The 20950-nt window shown below is 33.7% G+C and overlaps 1 protein-coding gene across 3 annotated transcripts in view; it reads right to left on the reverse strand.

Moving 5' to 3' along the window:
• The window catches only part of mymx (myomixer), a 47365-nt gene that overhangs the window by 20028 nt on the left and 6387 nt on the right, over positions 1-20950 (reverse strand). For 2 of the 3 annotated variants that reach the window (XM_026277829.1, XM_026277827.1), the window contains exons 3-14: positions 15279-15425; positions 14672-14863; positions 13261-13347; positions 10952-11070; positions 10028-10142; positions 9785-9862; positions 9547-9662; positions 8492-8639; positions 3131-3240; positions 2977-3046; positions 1477-1626; positions 79-228 (exon numbers count right to left, since the gene is read on the reverse strand). In XM_026277829.1, the coding sequence (XP_026133614.1) occupies positions 79-228; positions 1477-1626; positions 2977-3046; positions 3131-3240; positions 8492-8639; positions 9547-9662; positions 9785-9862; positions 10028-10142; positions 10952-11070; positions 13261-13347; positions 14672-14863; positions 15279-15425 (1482 nt within the window). The remainder of the gene's footprint in view (positions 1-78; positions 229-1476; positions 1627-2976; positions 3047-3130; positions 3241-8491; positions 8640-9546; positions 9663-9784; positions 9863-10027; positions 10143-10951; positions 11071-13260; positions 13348-14671; positions 14864-15278; positions 15426-20950) is intronic. The other variant, XM_026277828.1, reaches the window with a different exon arrangement.

Below are 20950 nucleotides of genomic sequence, written 5' to 3' on the forward strand. Positions count from 1 at the left end.
CACTGCACAATATTTTCTTTTATCAACACAAGGCGATATACCATTCCAAACATTCAGGGGAACACCAGATATATGTACCCTGTAGCTGAGCTCGTCTGAGAGCTTCAGGACCAGTGCGTTCCTCTCATGTCTTCTCTTCAGCCTGTCCCACAGAACCTCCAGCTGACTCAGAAACTCCTGGATCCTGATGCTTCCCGGATGCTGAGCCCTCACCAGACTGTAACCCTCCTGAAAGCAAACAAGAGGTCTGAGTTACCATTTTAAATAATTCATACATACATTTTTGTTAAATATATAATATGCATATTATTTTATGTACTGTAATATGAAAATATAATTTGTATAATATTTATTTTAAGTCTAATTTCTAGTTAATATAAATAAGTGTAATTTGAATAATAGTAATTTTCATTATGGTATTTTTTTATTTACATGATATAAATTTTTTATAATATTTATCAGTATAATATCCATTTATATCATTGTTATAATAAATTATATTTGCATGTATGTGTGTACCGTATATATTAGTTAATATAAATATAATTGATATAAATAAAATTAATGCTAATTCAATAAAAAATATAGTAGTATTAAGTCAAACCAAGTACGATTTGAAAAAGTAATTTTATTATTAATGAGCATTAATAATGATTATAAAATTTGTTAATTATAATCAATTTTATAATATTTATCAGTAGCAGGTTTTAATAAACAAAAACATTTTTAAGTTTAGGCAACAGCATCAATCCCGAAGACATACATTAAGACAAAATACAACAACAAAATATGGCCAAAACCACCACAAAATAAAACTAAAAACACTATTTTATGTAATTAAATCAAAACATATCAAATGACTCACTCTTTTGAATCAGCTCACTGAAACGAACCATCCAAACAAATTAATTTGCTACAATGTATCAAACTCACACAATATTTCACTGATAAGCAGAAAGAAAAATCATAAAATACACAACTTCATTGCTTTAATTTAATTATGATTTAAACTAGAAAAGTAAAAAATAAAATAAAATAAAAATAAAGGATTTATTCTTAATAAAATGTAGCATGCAGTAAAGAATAGCTGCACTACATTTATACTCGTTGGAAAAAGTAGCTGCTTCTAAACTTTATTTATTAAATTTTTTTACACAACAACTGAAGTCAAGTTTAATTTCCAGAAATTGCATTAGTTGACAAAGGCGAGACTGAACTGTATTAAATGCTGACTGTAAACCTTGAAGTGCTTGCGAAGCTGATGACGCAAAGCAATAAATAACAGTGTCATCTGCATAAAGATGATATTTAATGTTAAGGATGTTATCACAAATATTATTTATGTATAATGAAAATAAAATAGGTCCCAAAACTGATCCCTGAGGGACACCCTTTGAAACTGACAGGACCGATGACATGTGTTCTGTCTGTCAGGTATCTATGCACAGTTGTTGCGTAAAGCCAGTGAACACTGACCTTCTTGAGCAGCTCTATCCTGGCTCTGTTGGACAGGATATCCTGTTCCAGTGAGGCCTGACGCCTCTTGGCTGCTTCAAAACCATTCGGCCCGGCCAAACTGCAGATCTGAGTGGCCTTCGCAACGCTGTCTTTGAGCCAGGAGAGAGTCTGTGGAGAAGACGGAGAGAACATGAACACACAGGCAGCGGTCAAAGAGTCCTACAGTTTGACATTAGCACTAACACAACACTCTAATAATCAAAATACAAACAACACAAATATGAAACATGCAAATAAAATACATATTTTCACTAGAACTATGTTTGATTATATTTAAGTAAGCTATTTAATTAATTCTAATAATATTTATTCTAGGTTTTAGCATATAATAATAATAACAAACAATGCATTATAATACTAAACAAAGTGTAATTTAAAAAATAGTATTTTTTATTGATTAATGACTATTAATGTATTAAAATACATTCTAATATATATCAGTATGACATGCATTTTTATAATATTGCTATTATCAATCTATATATACATATATTAGTTTCTATACATATAATTTATATAAATAAAACCGATTCTAATTCATTTCAAATGTATCAATTAAATAATATTCATATTTTAAAAGTCTGATTAATAATATTAAATTAATTATAATTTTAGTAATAAAATTATAAGTGAAAGATATTTACTTTTATAATATTTATCAGTATAATATAAATATTGTGTTGTTTTAAATCAATTAGCTATATTAGTTAATATAAACAATTTATATAAAAATATTTGATGCAAATAAAACATATTAATGTTATTTTAAAGTCTGATTAATATTACAATATTATTGTAATAAGATTCTTATTATTATTATTGATAATTAATAATGTATAACTATCATTTACAAAGTTATACATATCAGAAACAAAGACAAACCCCCTCACAAAAGAAAAAAGCCGTAGTGTTTAAAACTGTGACGCTTTCTCAGTTTCAAAAGTATGTGAAACATTTAAAGTTCGTGGCACAGAATCTTTCAAATAGCTTACGTCCGAGAGTTTTACACACCGTTCTGTTATTATGGCAACATTTTCACAACTAGAAATGTGACGTTGAACCAAATGAACAGTGATTGGTTGTTTGACATGTCAATCAAACAGCCTCATGGGCGGGTCTTTGCCAACTGAAAGCTGCCATGAATTCCAGACCTTCAGCTGTCAGTCTGAAGGTCTGGCTACGCGAGACTAAGACCTGGCTGACCTCTGAACCGCTGGCTGCTCGGCACAGACTGGGTTCAGAAGCCGCCGGCTGCGTTTTCAAGCCAGAACAATTCCTGGAAGTCACACACACAAGCTGATCCTCATGCAATAAGCAAAGACCCATCAATCAACCTCTCAGGAGTTTATTCCGGAGCAGTCCGAACTCTCAGATGAACCGCGGTAAAGCAGCGAAGAGCTTTTCACAGCACAAGCGATGGTGTAAGTCTTGTGTAACGGTGGAGTTATAAATAGGCACCTTGTCTGCAGAAACGGTGAACTTCTGGAGTTGTGTGTGGCTGCTGGACTCGGGCCTCGGTGCGTTCCCACTGTAAAGCACCACACAGTACTGCTATTTAGCATGCATCTTTAATTTGCATGCATGCAAACATTTTCCGAAGTGAAAATGTCACCTTTCAGTGTGGAGTTTGAGGGTGAAATCGCTGGCACAGGCACGCGGTGCGTTCTCTCCTGCATCCCGGCTGTCTGAGGGCTTCCCGTAGTGCTCGGCGTCTCTCCCGGCCTGTGGAGGAAAGCAGAAGGAGCATGTTCATCCAGCAGACACTGATAGGTTTAAGCGCCTACAATGGAGCCTTGTATGCTGGTTTAAAACACGGTGGTCTGTCGTGATCCTGGTGCGTCATACGCCGTCCTGAACTGCGTGGTTGGCTGGTAAACGGGGGCTGAATATCAGCATGCGGCTGGAGGTGCGGACAGTGTGGATGCAATCCCAGACAGAAAGGCAGTCACTTTTTTTTTTTTTTTTTGGAAAGCTACAGTGAGCACCGCTTTTCACATGAGGAAGCCAACATGGGAAAATAATTATTCTGTATAAACGCCATGTCTCGATTAAAAGGTCTCTGCTTTTTCATGAACATTACATCAGCTGTGGACAACATAAGTCTAAACTTAAGATTTGAGGAAAAATAATCAGCATTGTTTTTATTGATGCTAAGCTATTAAATGTATTCTAGACTTCTATATTATTATATGTGATGCAAAAATAATTTATATTTATTACAAATATTTGCTTTTAATAAATTCTTTATTTTATTCAGGAGGGAGGCCCTAAATTGATAAAAGTGACATTTATAATGTTAAAAACATATATATATACACACACACACTATTTATTATTAATACAGTTTATGCAAATATAATTTAGATTTTTTTAGTTAACTCATTGTATTTTAAAAGTCTCATTTCTAATTAATATTAATCATATTAAAATAAGTATAATTTCACTAATAGCCATTTTCATTATTCTTATGGCTAATTTTAATTATTATTAAATATGAATTATTATTGACTAAATTAATTTTACAATATTTATTTTAATATATTTATTTAATATAAATTTTATAATATTGCTATTTTATTCGTAATATTTATAATTTTAGTTCATATAAAACTTATTAAAATAAAATGAAAGCATATTTAAAACATAATAATATTAACATAAAATATTACTATTAAAATTACTATTTAAAATTACGTTTTCTAATTAATTGACAGTATTATTATTATTATTATTATTATTATTATGATTATTATTATTATTATTAAAGTATAATTCTGGAAAATTACGGTTTCCACAAAAATATGAAGCAGCATAACCATTTTTAGTATTGATAATAATCCGAAATGTTTCTTGAGCAGCCAATCATCATATTAGAATGATTTCTGAAGATCATGTGACACTGAAGACTGCAGTAATGATGCTGAAAATACAGCGGAGCATAAACAGAAATAAATTACATTTGAATATACATTTCCATAAAAAACAGCCATTTTAAATTATAATAATATTTTACATTATTAAAGTTTTTTGAATTTTTTTTAAATTATACTGTACTTAAAAAATATTTTTTTTACCTACAAATGTAAATTAAGGACAGAAAAAGTTTCGTTAACTGACCGGTGGGATGTGTCTTTAAATAAAGGCAAAAGAGATCTGAAAGATATACTTTCAGTGGATAATGATTTCAATCACAAGCTTTTTCTTAAAACAACTTATCATAAGGTTTGATATTCAGAATAGGTCAAATTAATAATGTGATTATTAAATCAAATTAAATTAAAAATGCCCATCCCATTTATAATGCAAATATAAAACGATTCTATGAATGCTTTAAAAAAACGACAACAATGTTTTGACCAGGACATAGAAAGTGAAAATAATCATTGCAAAATCAAACAAAACTGCAACAGTGCTGACAAATGCAAGGCACCGAATCGGCTCATTTCTGCTTTTATGGCGGCATATGAATCTGCTCTGGGCATTCTCTGATTATGAGCTCAGGATGAATGAGTCAGAGTTTGGGAGAGAGAAACGCGTGACGCTGGAGAGAAAGAAAGAAACAGTCGCCTGAGAAAGTGCCATTAGGAGAGCACAGCAAATTTACAAGTCCTAATAGCACGTATAAACACGCCACTCAAAGAGTGCAAGCCTCGAGTTTAATCACACAACGGCATGTTATCAGGCTATTCGTGAGCGTCAAGCCTTTGAATAACAATTACACGCTCCGACGTCTCTCCTCCACATGCCTGCTTCAGATCAGTCCAGGCTTTACTCCAAACTCCTGCGCTTTTCCTGCATGATGACAACTAAGGGACAGTGGATAATGTCACAAAAAAAGCTCTCGAATGGCTTCCTCTGCTCGTTCCCAGCACTGTATTTCATCAGCTCTCTCTGCCTCTTCCAGTGTAAAGTTGTGGAGTGATGTCAGCCAAACACTCGTAGCACATACGAAGCTTGTGGCGAGCCATCTGGGAGCCATTATGCAGAAATACAGGCCTCTTCGTCATGTTTACCTCACGTCACTAAACAAGAAGTCTGGTTATTCACACACACACACACACACTCACACACACACCAACAGATGGATGCAATGCTTCAATGTGTAAAAATACACAGGTTTAGACCTTCTTGAGCTGAAACAATCTTTAATTAAACCAGGGAAGTTGGTTTTGGGCACTTTATTCGACTAGCTACACACCAGCTTGACCTATGGAAGCATGTTTCCAACACCGAATAATAATGAAAACGTTTTTTGTGACTTTTTACCTCACAGTTCGTACAGAATTGCATGATGTAAACTCGCAGTTGCAATTATAACGTCAGAATTGCGAGGTATAAACTTGCAATCGCGAGTTAAAAGTCCAATTTTGGGGTGGCGGGGACAAGTTTATATCTCACAATTTTGACATTTTAACTCACAATTGAAAGTTAATATCACGCAATTAATAAAAAGTCAGAATTGCGAGATTGTATCAAGCAATTATGAGGGAAAACAATTGTGGAATAAAAAGTTGCAATTACCTTCGGTGGCTGAAACGGGCTTCAACAGATTGAGATATAAGTATAAGCCTGTAAATCCTGACATGAAATAATGATAAAAAATATAATAATAGTACATTTTGAAAATGAAAATTTTTGTTGATCATCATATTTTTGCTTCAGGCTTTTTTAGCTCATATAGCCTGACATCCTGGCACTATTGTATCTGGATGCGCTATCTTGAACGGTTATATAAAATCCCTCATCGATTCACGTTTATCGCTCGCTTGAAGGGGTGAAACCGTTCATAAAGCTCGATTTGGTGCTTGAACACAATTGATTCCTCTTTCACGTCTTCTTGAGCTTGAACGGACACATACACACAAAATCTCTCAGAGTATTCGCTCTCTATTCACTGTCGGTTGCGTCTTGACATGATCCTAAACAGTGGTGAAAGAAATCGGATGTGTATCATTATATTAAATCCGTGCATCAGGTCTTAAAGGGACGGAAGCCTATAAAAACCTGCTGCTGTCTGTGTCAATGTTAATCAAACAAAACACAACTTTTACGAACATTAATCTATATTTTATTTATACAATGAACTCTATGCAGTATATTTCTGTAACTGAAAAGTAATTTTACATCATGCTAGTCTTGGGGATTCGTGTATCACAGTAAATTATATATGTATAGCAATACATTAATATGATGCTGATAAATATAATAAAAACGTATATCATCATATAATCAGTAATATTTAACTTTATTAATTAATATTAGTCATGTGCTGCTTCGTATTTTTGTGGAAACGATGATACACTTTCTTTTTCACGATTATTTAATGAATAGAAAATTGAAAAGAACAGCATTCAATTGAAATAGAAACCTTTGGTAACATAAATGCCATTACTGTCACTTTTGATACATTTAATACGTCCTTGCAGAATAAAAGTATTACTTTCCTTCAAAAAAAAAAAAAAAAAAAAGAGAACCGACATTACAATTTCCAGAAATAGATCCAAGATAATCACACTACACACAAGGGAGCTCTTCTTTAGAGCTAATGGCTTAATATAACAAATGGTTTATGTTGCTTTTTAATTAATACAATAAGTGTTTCTTCTATTTTCTGCAGGTATACATCCAAGAGATGTTATTTAAGCCATAATGTCAGCGGAAATTGACTTTTGAGAGTATGCTGTTTGTCCTGGTGGCTGTTTTTGCCCTCACAGCACAATCGAAGCGTGTCATACCTCATGGAAACCTCTAGATCTGTCCTGACAGTATCAATAAAACCTCCAAACGTTTTCCTGAAGCCATGTCTCACAGACCACTGTGCTTTGTTAGATAGAGAGGATGTCTTATACGTCCCATCCAAACCAACAACACACAGAGAAAGAGAAGCCTCATATACTACCCTCCTAAATAACCAGTTACTCAGTCAAAGTAAAGCAAACTGCACCATCATCATAAAGAACAGCAACTATATTTCACTCATGTGACTGAAAGAGGAGTAATTAATGCAAGCGATGATTGGGCATTTCAGCATTTAGCTCCAGAAACACTTGAGGTGCTTTCAGAAAAACAAATAGTTTTCGTTCATTGAAGTGACGCTAAAATAAAATAAAATATAAAGATTAGATAAACTAAGACAAACATTACAAATGGTGCTTTGGCAACTAACTTAAATACAATAAATTAAAGCTAAATATAATAATTAAATATATTTAAAATACAAAAAAGAAATATATAAAAAAAATATTATAAAAATTATAAAAGCACGTAACTAAATTTCTAAAACCTTCAATTAAAATGAAGACATAAAATAATAGCTCATTTAAAATAGCAAAATAAATAAACCACTAATAAGTAATAAATAAGGAAAAACATTGTTATATATTAAAGTATATAATAATAAATAAAATAAATAAGTATTTATTTTAAGTACATAAAATACATAATTTAATATAAAATTTGAAATTAAAATGAAAATATAAAAACAAAACAATATACTAATAAATACTACAAAGGTGTGTAATTAATACTAAAATAACACTGCTAAAAACACCTTTTAAAACAAACAGCAACATTGAACAACTATTTATTAATTTGCACAGGATACTTAAATGTGTATAATACGGGCTTAGAAACAATTATCACCACTATTATCAGAAATAGTTTTAACACGGTTTAAAGAAATCAAACAATGAAGCAGATGTCAACCGTTTGAATAGAAACACATCACAGTCACTTCCTTAAACGCTTGTGTGATTGTTTTTTTACATGCTATCGAAATCAATGAATTTGCATAACATCAGCCTGATGCATCAATTTGCATGTGAAAAGGCCATTTACGTCACTAAACAACGTCAATTAAACATTTCCACTCAGCGAGAAAACCAAAAAAGAAGGAAGAAAAAAACAACAACAAGCAGCATACGAGACTACGAGAATATAATTGTAGAATTACAGCAGAATGAAAGCTTCATACCGTAAACCCCTTCAGACGATTTTGTTCCTCTTTAACCTCCTTTCCCATAATTCTGTGAGGGTCTGTTCCCACGCTGCTCTGGGTTTCAGGGTCAATGCCATCTCTGGTTAACGAGGGGTTGGAGGGGAGCTGAGCTGCCTTTTCGTTCCTATACAAACACAAACACTCAGCCATCATCAAATCAAGCTTCAGCACTGGCTCTAATCATGTCCACGCTGCATTCACATTAGTTGACACTCAATAGAGATTTATTACAGTGACCGTGAGTGACCCATGATAGCGGATTACACATCTAGAATTAGTGACTTCCAATGTTTTCAAAACAAAGCCACTTAGACATGTGACCAAAACACACTACATCATGTCTTAGAGTAAACATGCACGTGAGAATAAAGAAACAAATTATATTATATTATCATTTATATTCTATTTGATAATTACGTACATCAATAATCACATGAATTTAATATATCATTTCAACAATTCTAAAAAAAAATATTTTTTACCATTAGAAATGAATGCATTCATCTTGATTAAATATCTGTAATGCCAACTCTTAAAGATTTAATATAAGGGAAAGATTCCTTTAATTACATAATTTATATGACTAACTGGGCACAAATCGCTGACTTTTAAACCTCAAACAGTGATGAAATCAATACGGATGCTTTAGATGATGGAGCAATAAAACACAAAACAAGCTCAATCTCGGATTCATTGAGCAAACTGCAAAAAAACAAACAGTTTAACCATCGTTTCCAACTAAATTCAATATTGGTTTAGTGTTTCAAAATGTAGACAGAAGGAAATATTTTGGTCAGTAATTGGAGGCATTATGAAAATAAGCACGCAACTTTTATATGCATCTAATTATCATTTGGAAGTGGTTTCCTGGCTGTGTCCCATGCGTTTGCTGGTGGGGAATACAAATGCAACATAAACAGGATTATAAAAGGGCGCCTTCGGCTTTGTGGAAACCCCATGATGGAGGGAAATGACTCTTGTCCCTGATAGGACACCGTAGGGCTTGTATAGTTTATAACTCTGCTAGTCACCTGAGAGTCTTCTGGAGAACGGTCCAGCAGTCTTTCACCTCGCTCTGCTTCTGTGCGACGCGGGCCGCCAGCGCCGACGGCAGGTTGGAGAGCTGAGAAACACTCACATCCAGCATCTGAAACCACACAGAACGACAGGGAAACAAACACGGGCGTCAGGATAGTGTTTGACACGGAGCTGGACCGTGAACTAATGCGTTTAAGGTCAAGCGTGTGACTGTAAAGGGATGACACACACCATGATTTGACTGGCAACGTCCCGAATTTCCTCATCTCTGGCGATTCCCACTCCGCTGCTTGCAGAGATGCTTTTTCTCTGGAGGAGAAGTTAAAAAAGGAGAGCACACCGTGAATAACATTCTTAGATTTCATCAGCATGTAAACAAACAGACACAGTCGGTTCATATTAGTCTCAAAGGTCACAGATACTGGATTTCCGGTGGGGTTTGAACAGAAATAGCACAATGAAGCAAATGTCTACCATGTTGTTGATGGTACAGACGATGGTATCGGCCTGGAGGTAGAAGGACGAGACTTCGAGGGCGAGCTGGAGATTCTCCTGATATTCTTTCAAGTGCGACTGGGCCTTCAGCCATCTAGGTAGTTTATAAATAAAAAATAAAAAAATTGCTACAAATATACCCCAGAGACTTAAGACTGCTTTTGTGCTCCAGGGTCACACACACACACGGAGTGGAGATCAAAATTAGAGAACAATCTATAAATACTCGTATCTTCATCACTCAGATTTTGAAGGAATATTATCTATAGGTGTATCACTGTTCTACTAACAAAAAAAGATGTTTATGACTAATATTTAGTAGGTCACAGCTGTCAGAAATCAGTAGGAGTTGACTTCAGCACATCTCTAGTGTCTCACACCGCGCTGCTGTGATCTTGCTCCGCTCTTCTTCAGGTTTCTTCTAGAGTTCGGTGACTGAAGAGGGTTTCTAAGACACAACTTAGTCACCAGTGACTCTCCAGAGATGTTCAGTCGGGTTTAGAGCAGGACTTTTCATTATTTCAGTGGTTTCAGCTTCAAGAACTGCTTTACCTGTTTTACAGTGTGACAGGAACATTGTGTTTGGCTGATTGGGAGATGTTTGCAGGGAAGGAACCGTATGTTGCTGAAGGAGGTTCTGATGAATATGTGTCTGTATAAGAGACCAAACTCCTGATACAGAGAACATCCCTCAAACCATCACAGCTCCTTCTTCTTCACACGCTCAGCTTCAGTCTTTCCCCAGTGTGATGCTGATCATAATGTTTCCCAAATACACTAGAGTTCTCCTCTCTCCACACAACACGCTCCTCAGTAATACTCCAGAAATCACAGTTTTGGAACAACAAACTTCTCTAGTCCTCTATTTCTGATCTCCGCTGTATTTTTATTACGTGCACTCACATTTTGTTGATGTGTTTCCTGCGGGTTGAGATGGTCTTTCCTTCCGTCTTTCCCTGTTTTTCCAGTCTGAGGGCCATGTGATTGATCTCCTCATGAAGATTATTATACAGCTGCTCATCCTGGAAGAAAGTCAGACACATAAAGTTACCTGAGCTCTAATGATCTTACATGACAACAAACTGTTAGAAGAAAGGGATCATTGGGGTTCTATATAGAACCATAGGGTTCTTTACTCAACTCCAAAGAACCTTTTATGCTAAAAAGGTTCTATAATGACAAGAAAATATCTTGAATGTTGTGATCATTCACATGCATTCATAAATGCATTTGAATACACCGAAAAATGCAGTGAAAGAACGCACACATTAGCCTAGATGCGTGCACTTTTTAGGCACGATATGTTTAGTTTTTGAATATACTTGATACTGTTAAAAGGCACATCATTAAAACAAAAAATACCAGTGCACATTTCACACCTAAACAAGCGTGGAAAACATAATTATAGCTAGCTACTAAATTAGTTAAAAATGCCTATCCATATACAGCTATGATTTGCGAACCCAAACTGACTCAAATGATTCGCGATCAAGCTACGAACTCCCGAACATATTCAAATGATTCGCGATCCCCAAATTGACTCAAATGATTCGCGATCCCGCTACGAACTCCCGAACGGATTCAATGATTCGCGATTCCCAAATTGACTCAAATGATTCGCGATCCCGCTACGAACTCCCGAACATTTTCAAATGATTCGCGATTCCCAAATTGACTCAAATGATTCGCGATCCCGCTACGAACTCCCGAACATTTTCAAATGATTCGCGATTCCCAAATTGACTCAAATGATTCGCGATCCCGCTACGAACTCCCGAACGGATTCAATGATTCGCGATCCCCAAATTGACTCAAATGATTCGATCCCGATCCGAACTCCCGAACTGACTCAAATGATTCGCGATCACGCTACGAACTCCCTAACTTATTCAAATGATTCGCGATCCCCAAATTGACTCAAATGATTCGCGATCCCGCTACGAACTCCCGAACGGATTCAATGATTCGCGATCCCCAAATTGACTCAAATGATTCGATCCCGCTACGAACTCCCGAACTGCTTCAAATGATTTGCGATCCCCAAACTGACTCAAGTGATTCGCGATCACGCTATGAACTCCCAAACTTATTCAAATGATTCGCGATCCCCAAATCGACTCAAATGATTCGCGATCCCGCTACGAACTCCCGAACTTATTCAAATGATTCGCGATCCCCAAATCGACTCAAATGATTCGCGATCCCGATACGAACTCCCGAACTGACTCAAATGATTTGCGATCCCAATACACATAATGCTATAAAAGTGTGCACATCGAGAGAAATAAACAGCAGATGTTCATGTTAACAACTTCTTTAACTTGAGCAAACACTGCTAATACACATACATTTGTTAATAAAGTAAATAAAACGAAAACATGAATGTTTTAATGCTACTGAATAAAAATAAACGATCCACTCCAAAGTCTCTGCTCATCATGACAGGACCTGGATCAGTGAGCTGCGTCTCGGGCAGATGACGTCACTTGTTGTACACGCCCCCGTCCATTGACTCCGCCCACACGTCAAAACAGTGCCACAAAGAGAGAAGGTATGAAAAGTGAAGCACAAAGGGAAAATGCTATCGCAAGTTTAAACTAGACTGACACGCAAAATAATAGCAGCGTTGCAAATAAATTAATAGATATGACCATGGAAAATATGTATGGCAAAATCATTGCTTTCACGCCGTTTCATTTGTTTTGCAATTCTTAATTTTTGTTTGCAAAAAGCAAATATATTTTCCTCAATACTTTTTTTTTTTTTTTTTTGTATATTTTAAACAAGGTAAATCTTTCTGATTTATTAAAATAAAAATTCATATACATGGATTTTTCTGGGCTAAGCCCCGGATCTCCACTCACCCTAGAACCACCCCTGCATGTAACCAAGCCACATTTCTTCATCCAGGTACTTGGCTAATATCCCCAACACTAAAAGTACAAGTGGCTGTTTCGATTGGCGTTAGGGATGCTAGTAAAGCAGTAACATCTGTGAGAAAGTGCAATGAATCTGTATGTGTGTAAGCGGAAGGTCTCAGCCTTTTGAACTGCATTGCAAATCAGAAGCACTTGCTTACATACAGTACAGGTAAACTGGACGATAAAAGTGATACTTTAAAAAAAGTCTATTTCTTTTTTACCAGAAGCGATAATTGAGAACTGCTGAGAATTTAGCAGCAATTTCAGTGTTTGCTGTCTAGAATCACCCACCTGTTTCAAATCCAGTATCTTCCTGGTAAGCTGCATCTTGTCAGTGTTTTCCCCAAGGATGTTGGCCAGCGATTGTTCCTGCTCCTGCTGACACATATAAAAGCTTCACAGCCCTGATTTGTTGCAGCTCAGCGAGTGTTTTGTTTGAATGCAGCTACTGTTGTTTTAAATGAACCAGGCTACCATGGTGAGACGTAAAACAGACTCGATAAATAACACCTCGGCTTCTGGGATGCAGATGCAAAGCAAGAAAATAATAAGAAAGAATAATGTGACCGAAATCCTACAAGGAAACAAATATTTTAATGTGAAACGTACACGAGTCAATCTACGTTGTGTTGCAAACCAAACATTTTATAAATTGTGTTTCAAAGCATACTGTAAATAATAAAAATGAATATAATAAAAATTCATTAAAAATGAATATAAAATAATATATATAAAAACATACACACTTTTAACAAAAAACAAATGATGACAATTAATCTTAAATTATTTGACAATTAATTTTGTTGCATCTTTCTATAATTCAGAAACAAATTCTGATTTTTTTGTTGTTATTTTCAACTAAAAGTGGCATTTATCATGAAAAATATTTATATAAATATATTCATATATTCAATATATTTATTCGTATTTATTATCTATTTTTATCATTGACAAGATTGACAGTTAGCTCTGAAATCTATGGTAAAATAATAGTAAAATACTGATAGATGTAGAATTACATTTAACCTGATTTATTTATTTATTTTGCACACTCACTTATTAATAGTTAGCAGGTTAAATTCCTGAAACCTGTCAATAACATATCTAGGCCATATTTAAAAAAACAAAACAACACACACACACATGCACATCATGCTTGTTGTACTGCCTTAAAAAGACAAATGTTATTTTTTTATTTAAATTGAAATTACACATTTTATTGAATACAGTGAAGAATTTTAATGTTTAATGTTTTTACTGTATTACATTAATTATAATCATTTTTAAAATAAAATAAATTACAAAAAAAAGCTCAAAAGTGAAGCATCTGGATGCATTAAAGTACAATAAATCAGAATTTTATTGAAAATGGGTTATCACAAAAATATGCCATGGAGATATCAATGCAAAAAAAAAACTAACAATAATAATAATAATAATAATAATAATAATAATAATAATAATGTGCCTAAAAATATTCTTATTTTGCTTACTTTTTTCTTTAAAATATAAATGACTTATTTTTTTTTACTATGGATTGAAAAGTGACTGTGACAGGTTTCGTGAGGTTCATCCTAACACTGAATAACCAACAAGTCTCCATGTTCTCTGTATAACCCTCTAAGATCCATTAACATTATTGATTTAACAAACCCAAAAGCCTCTGATAATTATTATAACTAGGTTTAGTGGTGTATTTAACCTTCTCTTTGATCCACGCCTCCAGACGGTCCACCTTCTTATTAAACTCCTGGAGAGCCTTAGCCCCGCCCACTGCCTTGATTTGATTGGCTGCCGTCTGTTTGAGCGCGTTCCATTGGTCGAGGATCTGAGCCAGCTGTTTCTTCACCAGGTCAGATGTCGGGTTAAGCTTGCACATTAATTGCTCTCCCATCTACACAAACATTCAGCAGCGTTACATGAGCTAAAAACGACCTGTGGTCCGCTATAACAACAGCTTAATCACATAAGAGATGTGACTGACAGCAGATCCTGTTTTGCAACCCATGCACCAGGGACGTGTGTCAGCAGTGGTTAATTATTTGCAATGTCCTATTTCAAATCTAGCATCTGTCCTGGGAAAAAAAATAATGAAATGACTTGAGATTTGATGTGATTTTGGTCGTCTCACAAAAAGCTTTTTGTAATGTATTTTGACAAGCCGACATTAAAAAGAAATTATGATTGTTACCATAACAATTTGTAAATGTTTTGCCGTTTATTTGCTAAAGGGAGAACGGGGGACCTGTTGAAACCTGACGGTGATTCATCAATCTTTTCCTCTCCTAATGAAGACGGTTTGTCCTCACCTGGTTGAGTCGAATGACGGTGTTCTCAAAGTCCTTCAAATCTCTCTGGAGGGTTTGAGAAAGTTCCTCCCAGTCGCTCAGAGGACATCTGTGGACGTTACTGGTGTCCTTCAGGTCTCGCTGCTTCGCTCTGATCCACATCTCAGCCTGCGGGACACGAACACAACACTCACTTCAAAATCTACATCTTTACCTTCTTACTAATAGAAGTGGAGCCTCGTACACAACAGTTACATGAAAGACAGTTACAATGTTATAAAAGAATTCTATTCAAATAAATGATGTTCTTTTGAACATTCATCAGAGAATCCTTATTTAACATTTTTGTAAATGTACTTTAGAGGCAAAATGTTAAGGCTTGAGATATTAAATCTTGTTTTCTGAAAAATTAAATGAGTTTATGCTTTAAACGAGGAATTCACTATACTGATATATATATATATAGTTTTTTTTAAGTTATTTTCCTTTTCAAGTAAATGTATCTTGATTTAAGAATTGATATATATTTCTAATGTCAAGATAAAACGACAAATATATATACTTTTTTTTTTGCAGTGTGAACAAAAATGTTAAGCAGCTAAATGGTTTAAAACATTAAAACACAAGCATCAAATCAGCATATTAAAATTATTTCTGAAGGATCATGTGACTGAAGACAGGAGTAATGATGCTGAAACTTCAGCTTTGATCATAGAAATAAATTATGTCTTAAAATATATAAAAACAGAAAACAGCTACATCAAATTGGAATAATTTATGTATTTGATCAAATAAATGCAGTCCTGGTGAACAAAAGATACATCAAAAACATAAAAAAAAAAAAAAATCGTACCAACTCCAAATCTTTAAATGTTAGTGCATAATACATCTTATATTATATTTTTGTAAAAATTCGAATAAAATAGAATAATGCACTGCAAAAAAAAAAAAAAAAAAATCTAAACATCCTTGAATCGAGACACGTTTACTTGAGATAACTGAGATATTAATTATTATAATTAAGATAAGTTAATGAGATATATTAAGTGTTGTTTTTGTTGTTTTGATAGTTTTGCTTAAAACAAGAAAAAACATCTGCCAAGAGAAAAATAATCGTGATTCAAATGTAAAACAAACATATTTTTCTTATTTTGGGTCAAGAATGTTGCTATATTTATAATGGAAAACAAGATAAAGTTGCTAAACAAGAAAAAAAAAAAAAAAAAAAAAAAAAAAATTATATATATATATATATATATATATATATATATATATATATATATATATATATATTATAATTAAATTTTTTTTAATTTAATTTAATTTAATTTAATTTAATTTAATTTAATTTAATTTAATTTAATTTAATTTAATTTAATTTAATTTAATTTTATTTAATTTAATTTAATTTAATTTAATTTTATTTCCTTAACTAAAAGAGTAAATGTCAATAAATGTAATAAATGCTATATAATAAAATGCAACAAAATAAAATAAAATAATTCATTGTTTCAGGACAAATATTTGAAGTCAGTGGAAGAGAATTTCACTACCTCTAAAGAAACCTGGCCAAAACAAATGGCAATTCTATGCAAAATGACCAATTTCTAAACCATTCAGGCTGCACCGCATCAGAGGAGATCCTAGTTTCATCCTTTCTTGTCTTTTTCTTTGGATTTTATTGTTAATGCTTGAAACATGAACACATGTCGGGACACTTAAGGCCCATTTTACGCTCGCTTAGCTTTCTGAGAGCACTCTGGAAACACAATATTAAGCAAACAGATTTTAAAAAGCAACATATGTGCGAAGTTAAAGCCGCTGTCTATTACTGAATTTCACACCGAGGAAAGTGAAGCTCCTCTGTGACTTCTTGTTTTTGAAGAAAACAGCGATCTCTTTTGTCTCGACTTACAGAAACACTTCAGAAACATCATCGGGAGATTGCTCACCGTTTCTCAGATATCACGTTATGAGCAGTGAAGGTTTCTCTTGGCTGGAGCTCACAGTGTGTTGCATAAGGCTTCTGAAAGCTGGCCGTGTTTGCACTGTGTGAATAGAAACCAGCTGGCCGAGTCCAGATAGGTCCTAGACATGTTTATTTGGTATGAACACAACGTATGACCACTGGCAGTCCTCAAGAAGCCCACCCACATCAGCACAAACCAAAGGATTGTAAAGTGAAGCTGTCATTTCTGCAAGACTAAACGCAAAGCCAAAAGAACCAAAATATCGGAGGAGACAGTTTAGGATAATTATTAGTGCTGCTGGCTGCAGAAACCATCACTTTCGCTATTAATCATATTAAAATATTAAACATCGCCTCATAATTCTTCCCAGACAGACAGACATGATCAATTTCTGAGGAGACCGTCTGTTATTATTTTTACTTGACAATTATTTTACATATAAAATCAAGTTAATTCATGTGCACTGTAAATTATTGAATTCTCCTTCAGCTTAATTTTTTTTTTTTTAAGTATAATCAAATTGGCTGTAGAAGTCATTTCAACAAAACCTTGTCTGGTTGAATCTCGTATATTGTAGTTTTAGATTAATATTAGAGATACTACTGTAGTTTTTATTTACATTTTGAATCAGTTTGTATATTTTCCATTTTAATTGCAATTTAATTTAAAGTTTTAGTATTTTTCTAGTAACATTTTTCATAGCTTTTCATTCATTTTTTTTCCCTTTAAGTTAAACTAATGGTAAATATTTAGAATCAGTTTTTATTTCTATATTGTTTTTATTTTTTTGTTCATGTTTTGCATTTTAATTTTAGTTAAAATAATTTCCTGCTTTTTATTTTTTTCTTTTTATCTTTTTAGCGTTTTAGCTATATTTGTATAATTAAGTTAAACTAATGTAAAATATTTCGAATCAGTTTTTATTTTTTATCTTTTTAGTTTTAAGTGTAGTTAACGTTTTAGTTATTTTGTTGTGTGTTCTTCTTTTTAATAGTTTTCCCTCTTTTTAAAAAATATTTATATATATATTTTATTAATTTTTATTTCATTTTTAATTTGAGTTATTTTAATACATAGCATTTTTGCCTTAGCAAAGAGATGATATTTAAAAAAAAAAAGATATATTTTACTTTATTTTATTTCAGTTCATGTTCATTTCAAGTAACCTATTATTTATTTTATTTTTTTGCTTATGGCTTAAGTTTTAGTTTCTGTTTTTATAACCTGAGTAAGACATAAAACATTTTACCAATTTCAGCTTCATTTTTTTAAATTACGAAAATCCATATTCTGCCATGACTTACTGATCTTATCATTTTTCTCGTGGTCTCAGAGGTTCAGTATAAAGCACAGACTTTCTAACATCAAAAACACACATGAGATACACATCACATGAGAACAAGAACAACAAAGCCGCCACAATGCTTGGCAAGATCTCACAGTGCAGATAAAACTAATATGATGTCACTTCTAATAAAAGATCAGCCATTATTTTTAATGGCTTCCCACAGGCTCAAAGGTATTTCAATATCCGAGGCCTGAGTAAACATCTCTATCGTCTCATTTCTACCCCACCGTGACGAGAAACCCATGACTTCATACTTTGTTTCTTCCACTTCCCTTTAAAACAATAGTCTGCTAAAAAAAAAACAACATTCTATAAATCATGCAGAATGTTTTGGTGAAATGATACGGCAGGTTTTCCAACTTCCTTCTCTGAGTAAATTAGTAAAAGGAGAACCTGCGCCGTGTTGAAACTGATATCTTACAGGTTATTCAGTTTGGAAATGATTGATTTAAAGTGAAATCTCTTCCTCATAGCTGTGGTTGTGTCTTGTTGATGAGACACCAGCATCGAAGAGTTTGGCGTCAGTAAGATTTTTTTTGTTTTTGAAAGAAGTCTTTGCATTTATTTCATAATCTCTACAGTGAAATTTTTTTAAAACATTATTAAAATGTAAAATAACTACTTCTATTTGAATATATATTACAATGTAATTTATTTCTGTGATGCACGGCTGTATTTTCAGCATCATTCCTCCAGTCTTCAGTGTCACATGATCCTTCAGAAATCAGAATAATATACTGATTTGCTTCTGAAGATTTTTTTATTATTATTATTATTAATGATCAAACTATTTTACCTGATTTTTTATGTCTAGAAAGTTCAAAAGAACAGCATTCATTAGTAAAATTATAAATGTCTTTACTGTCACTTTTGATCAATTTAATGCATCTTGCCGAATAAATGTATTTTAAAAATTCTAAACGGTATTTTACTGTATATTTAAGGAAATACGTAAGCAATACCAAAACATAGAATTAACCCATTTTTATGTGAATCCCTAAAGGGTTTTAATGGGCAATCCTAAAGAGCGCTGGAGGATCAGTTGACTTTAATTTACCTTTCTTAAATTTAGGCCAATTTCCACATCGTTGACTCTATAACTCTACGCTAACACAGATTCATCAGTGCATTCAGTCAATCACCCTTAAGAGATGGAGGCTTTGCCCAGCACAAACATTCATCCAAAGGTCATTTCCTAAACGAATGGCAGTGTTTCTACAGCTTATTAACATTAACGACGTGTTACTGTTCCTGGTGCTCGTCTGTCATCTCAAACACTGTGCTGCCCACTTCACTTCAGCTCAGTCAATCTCACAGGTTACACGGGCTTCTGAAGCTAATATCAGCGAGAAATGTCCTTGTGTGTCAGAGCGAGCGTGGCGATGAGATTCGGTTTAGTCTCAGAAGGCCCGAGGCATGAATAGACAGGGCCAAACAATGACCTCATCCCAAAATAATTGCTTCTCTTGTGGTTGTTCCCTTCCTTCCCGCTCCCAAGTGCTGCCCGCTCTCCAACTCCAGACACAAAGAGCGACAGAAAAGAAACAGCGGGGCTTGAACGGGGTCAGAAGTGCCAGGATGTTCTGTTTCCACCTTCATCTCTAATGCATTTTTTATTTATTTTTTGTCTGTAATTTTCCACATTATTGATGCAACCATTCAACAGATTGAGTTTAGCTACCTATCCAAGAGACACAAGGACTATCTAGTGATGCTAGAGATATTAAAACTAAGACTGCATTTCAGCCGAGGAGCTGAAGCAAAACCAATGGTGAATGAATGAACGTACAGGATTGATTTCATGCCAAATCGAGAAGAAAGAAGGAAATAAGAAATGCTACACAAAGAAAATGAAGCAAGTTCTGCCCCCACTCCCTTTTTTCATTTTCCCTCCAATTTAGATTTTCCCTCCAATTTTGATTTTCCCTCCAATTTTTGAAAAAAGTAATGATATATTATTTAAATCCAATTCAATTCAAGTTTATTTGTATAGCACTTTTTACGATAAAAATCATTGCACAGCAGCTTTACAGAAAATTAAGTTTCTACAATATTTAGTAGTAGCTTAAGTGGTGACATAGTCAGCCAGATGGTAAACACTATTAACAGCAATTATTATGTGATTGCATAATAAGAAGCAATATTTGTTAGTTGTGTATGTTTTTGTAAATTGTATTTCAAATGCTAGTATAACTTAAACTACTTAATTAGAAATTTATGCAGATTGAAAATAATTATTGCAGTATCTGTTATTGTTCGAATTAACTGTCAGAATGTAAAAATATGAATGGCCTTAAATTATTTTCTTTATGCAAAAATACAGTATTTCATATAATTTCAATTGAATATTTTCATATCCGTAAAATGCTACAAAA

This window comes from Carassius auratus, chromosome 13 (assembly GCF_003368295.1).
Source record: "Carassius auratus strain Wakin chromosome 13, ASM336829v1, whole genome shotgun sequence".
Classification (NCBI taxonomy): Eukaryota; Metazoa; Chordata; class Actinopteri; order Cypriniformes; family Cyprinidae; genus Carassius; species Carassius auratus.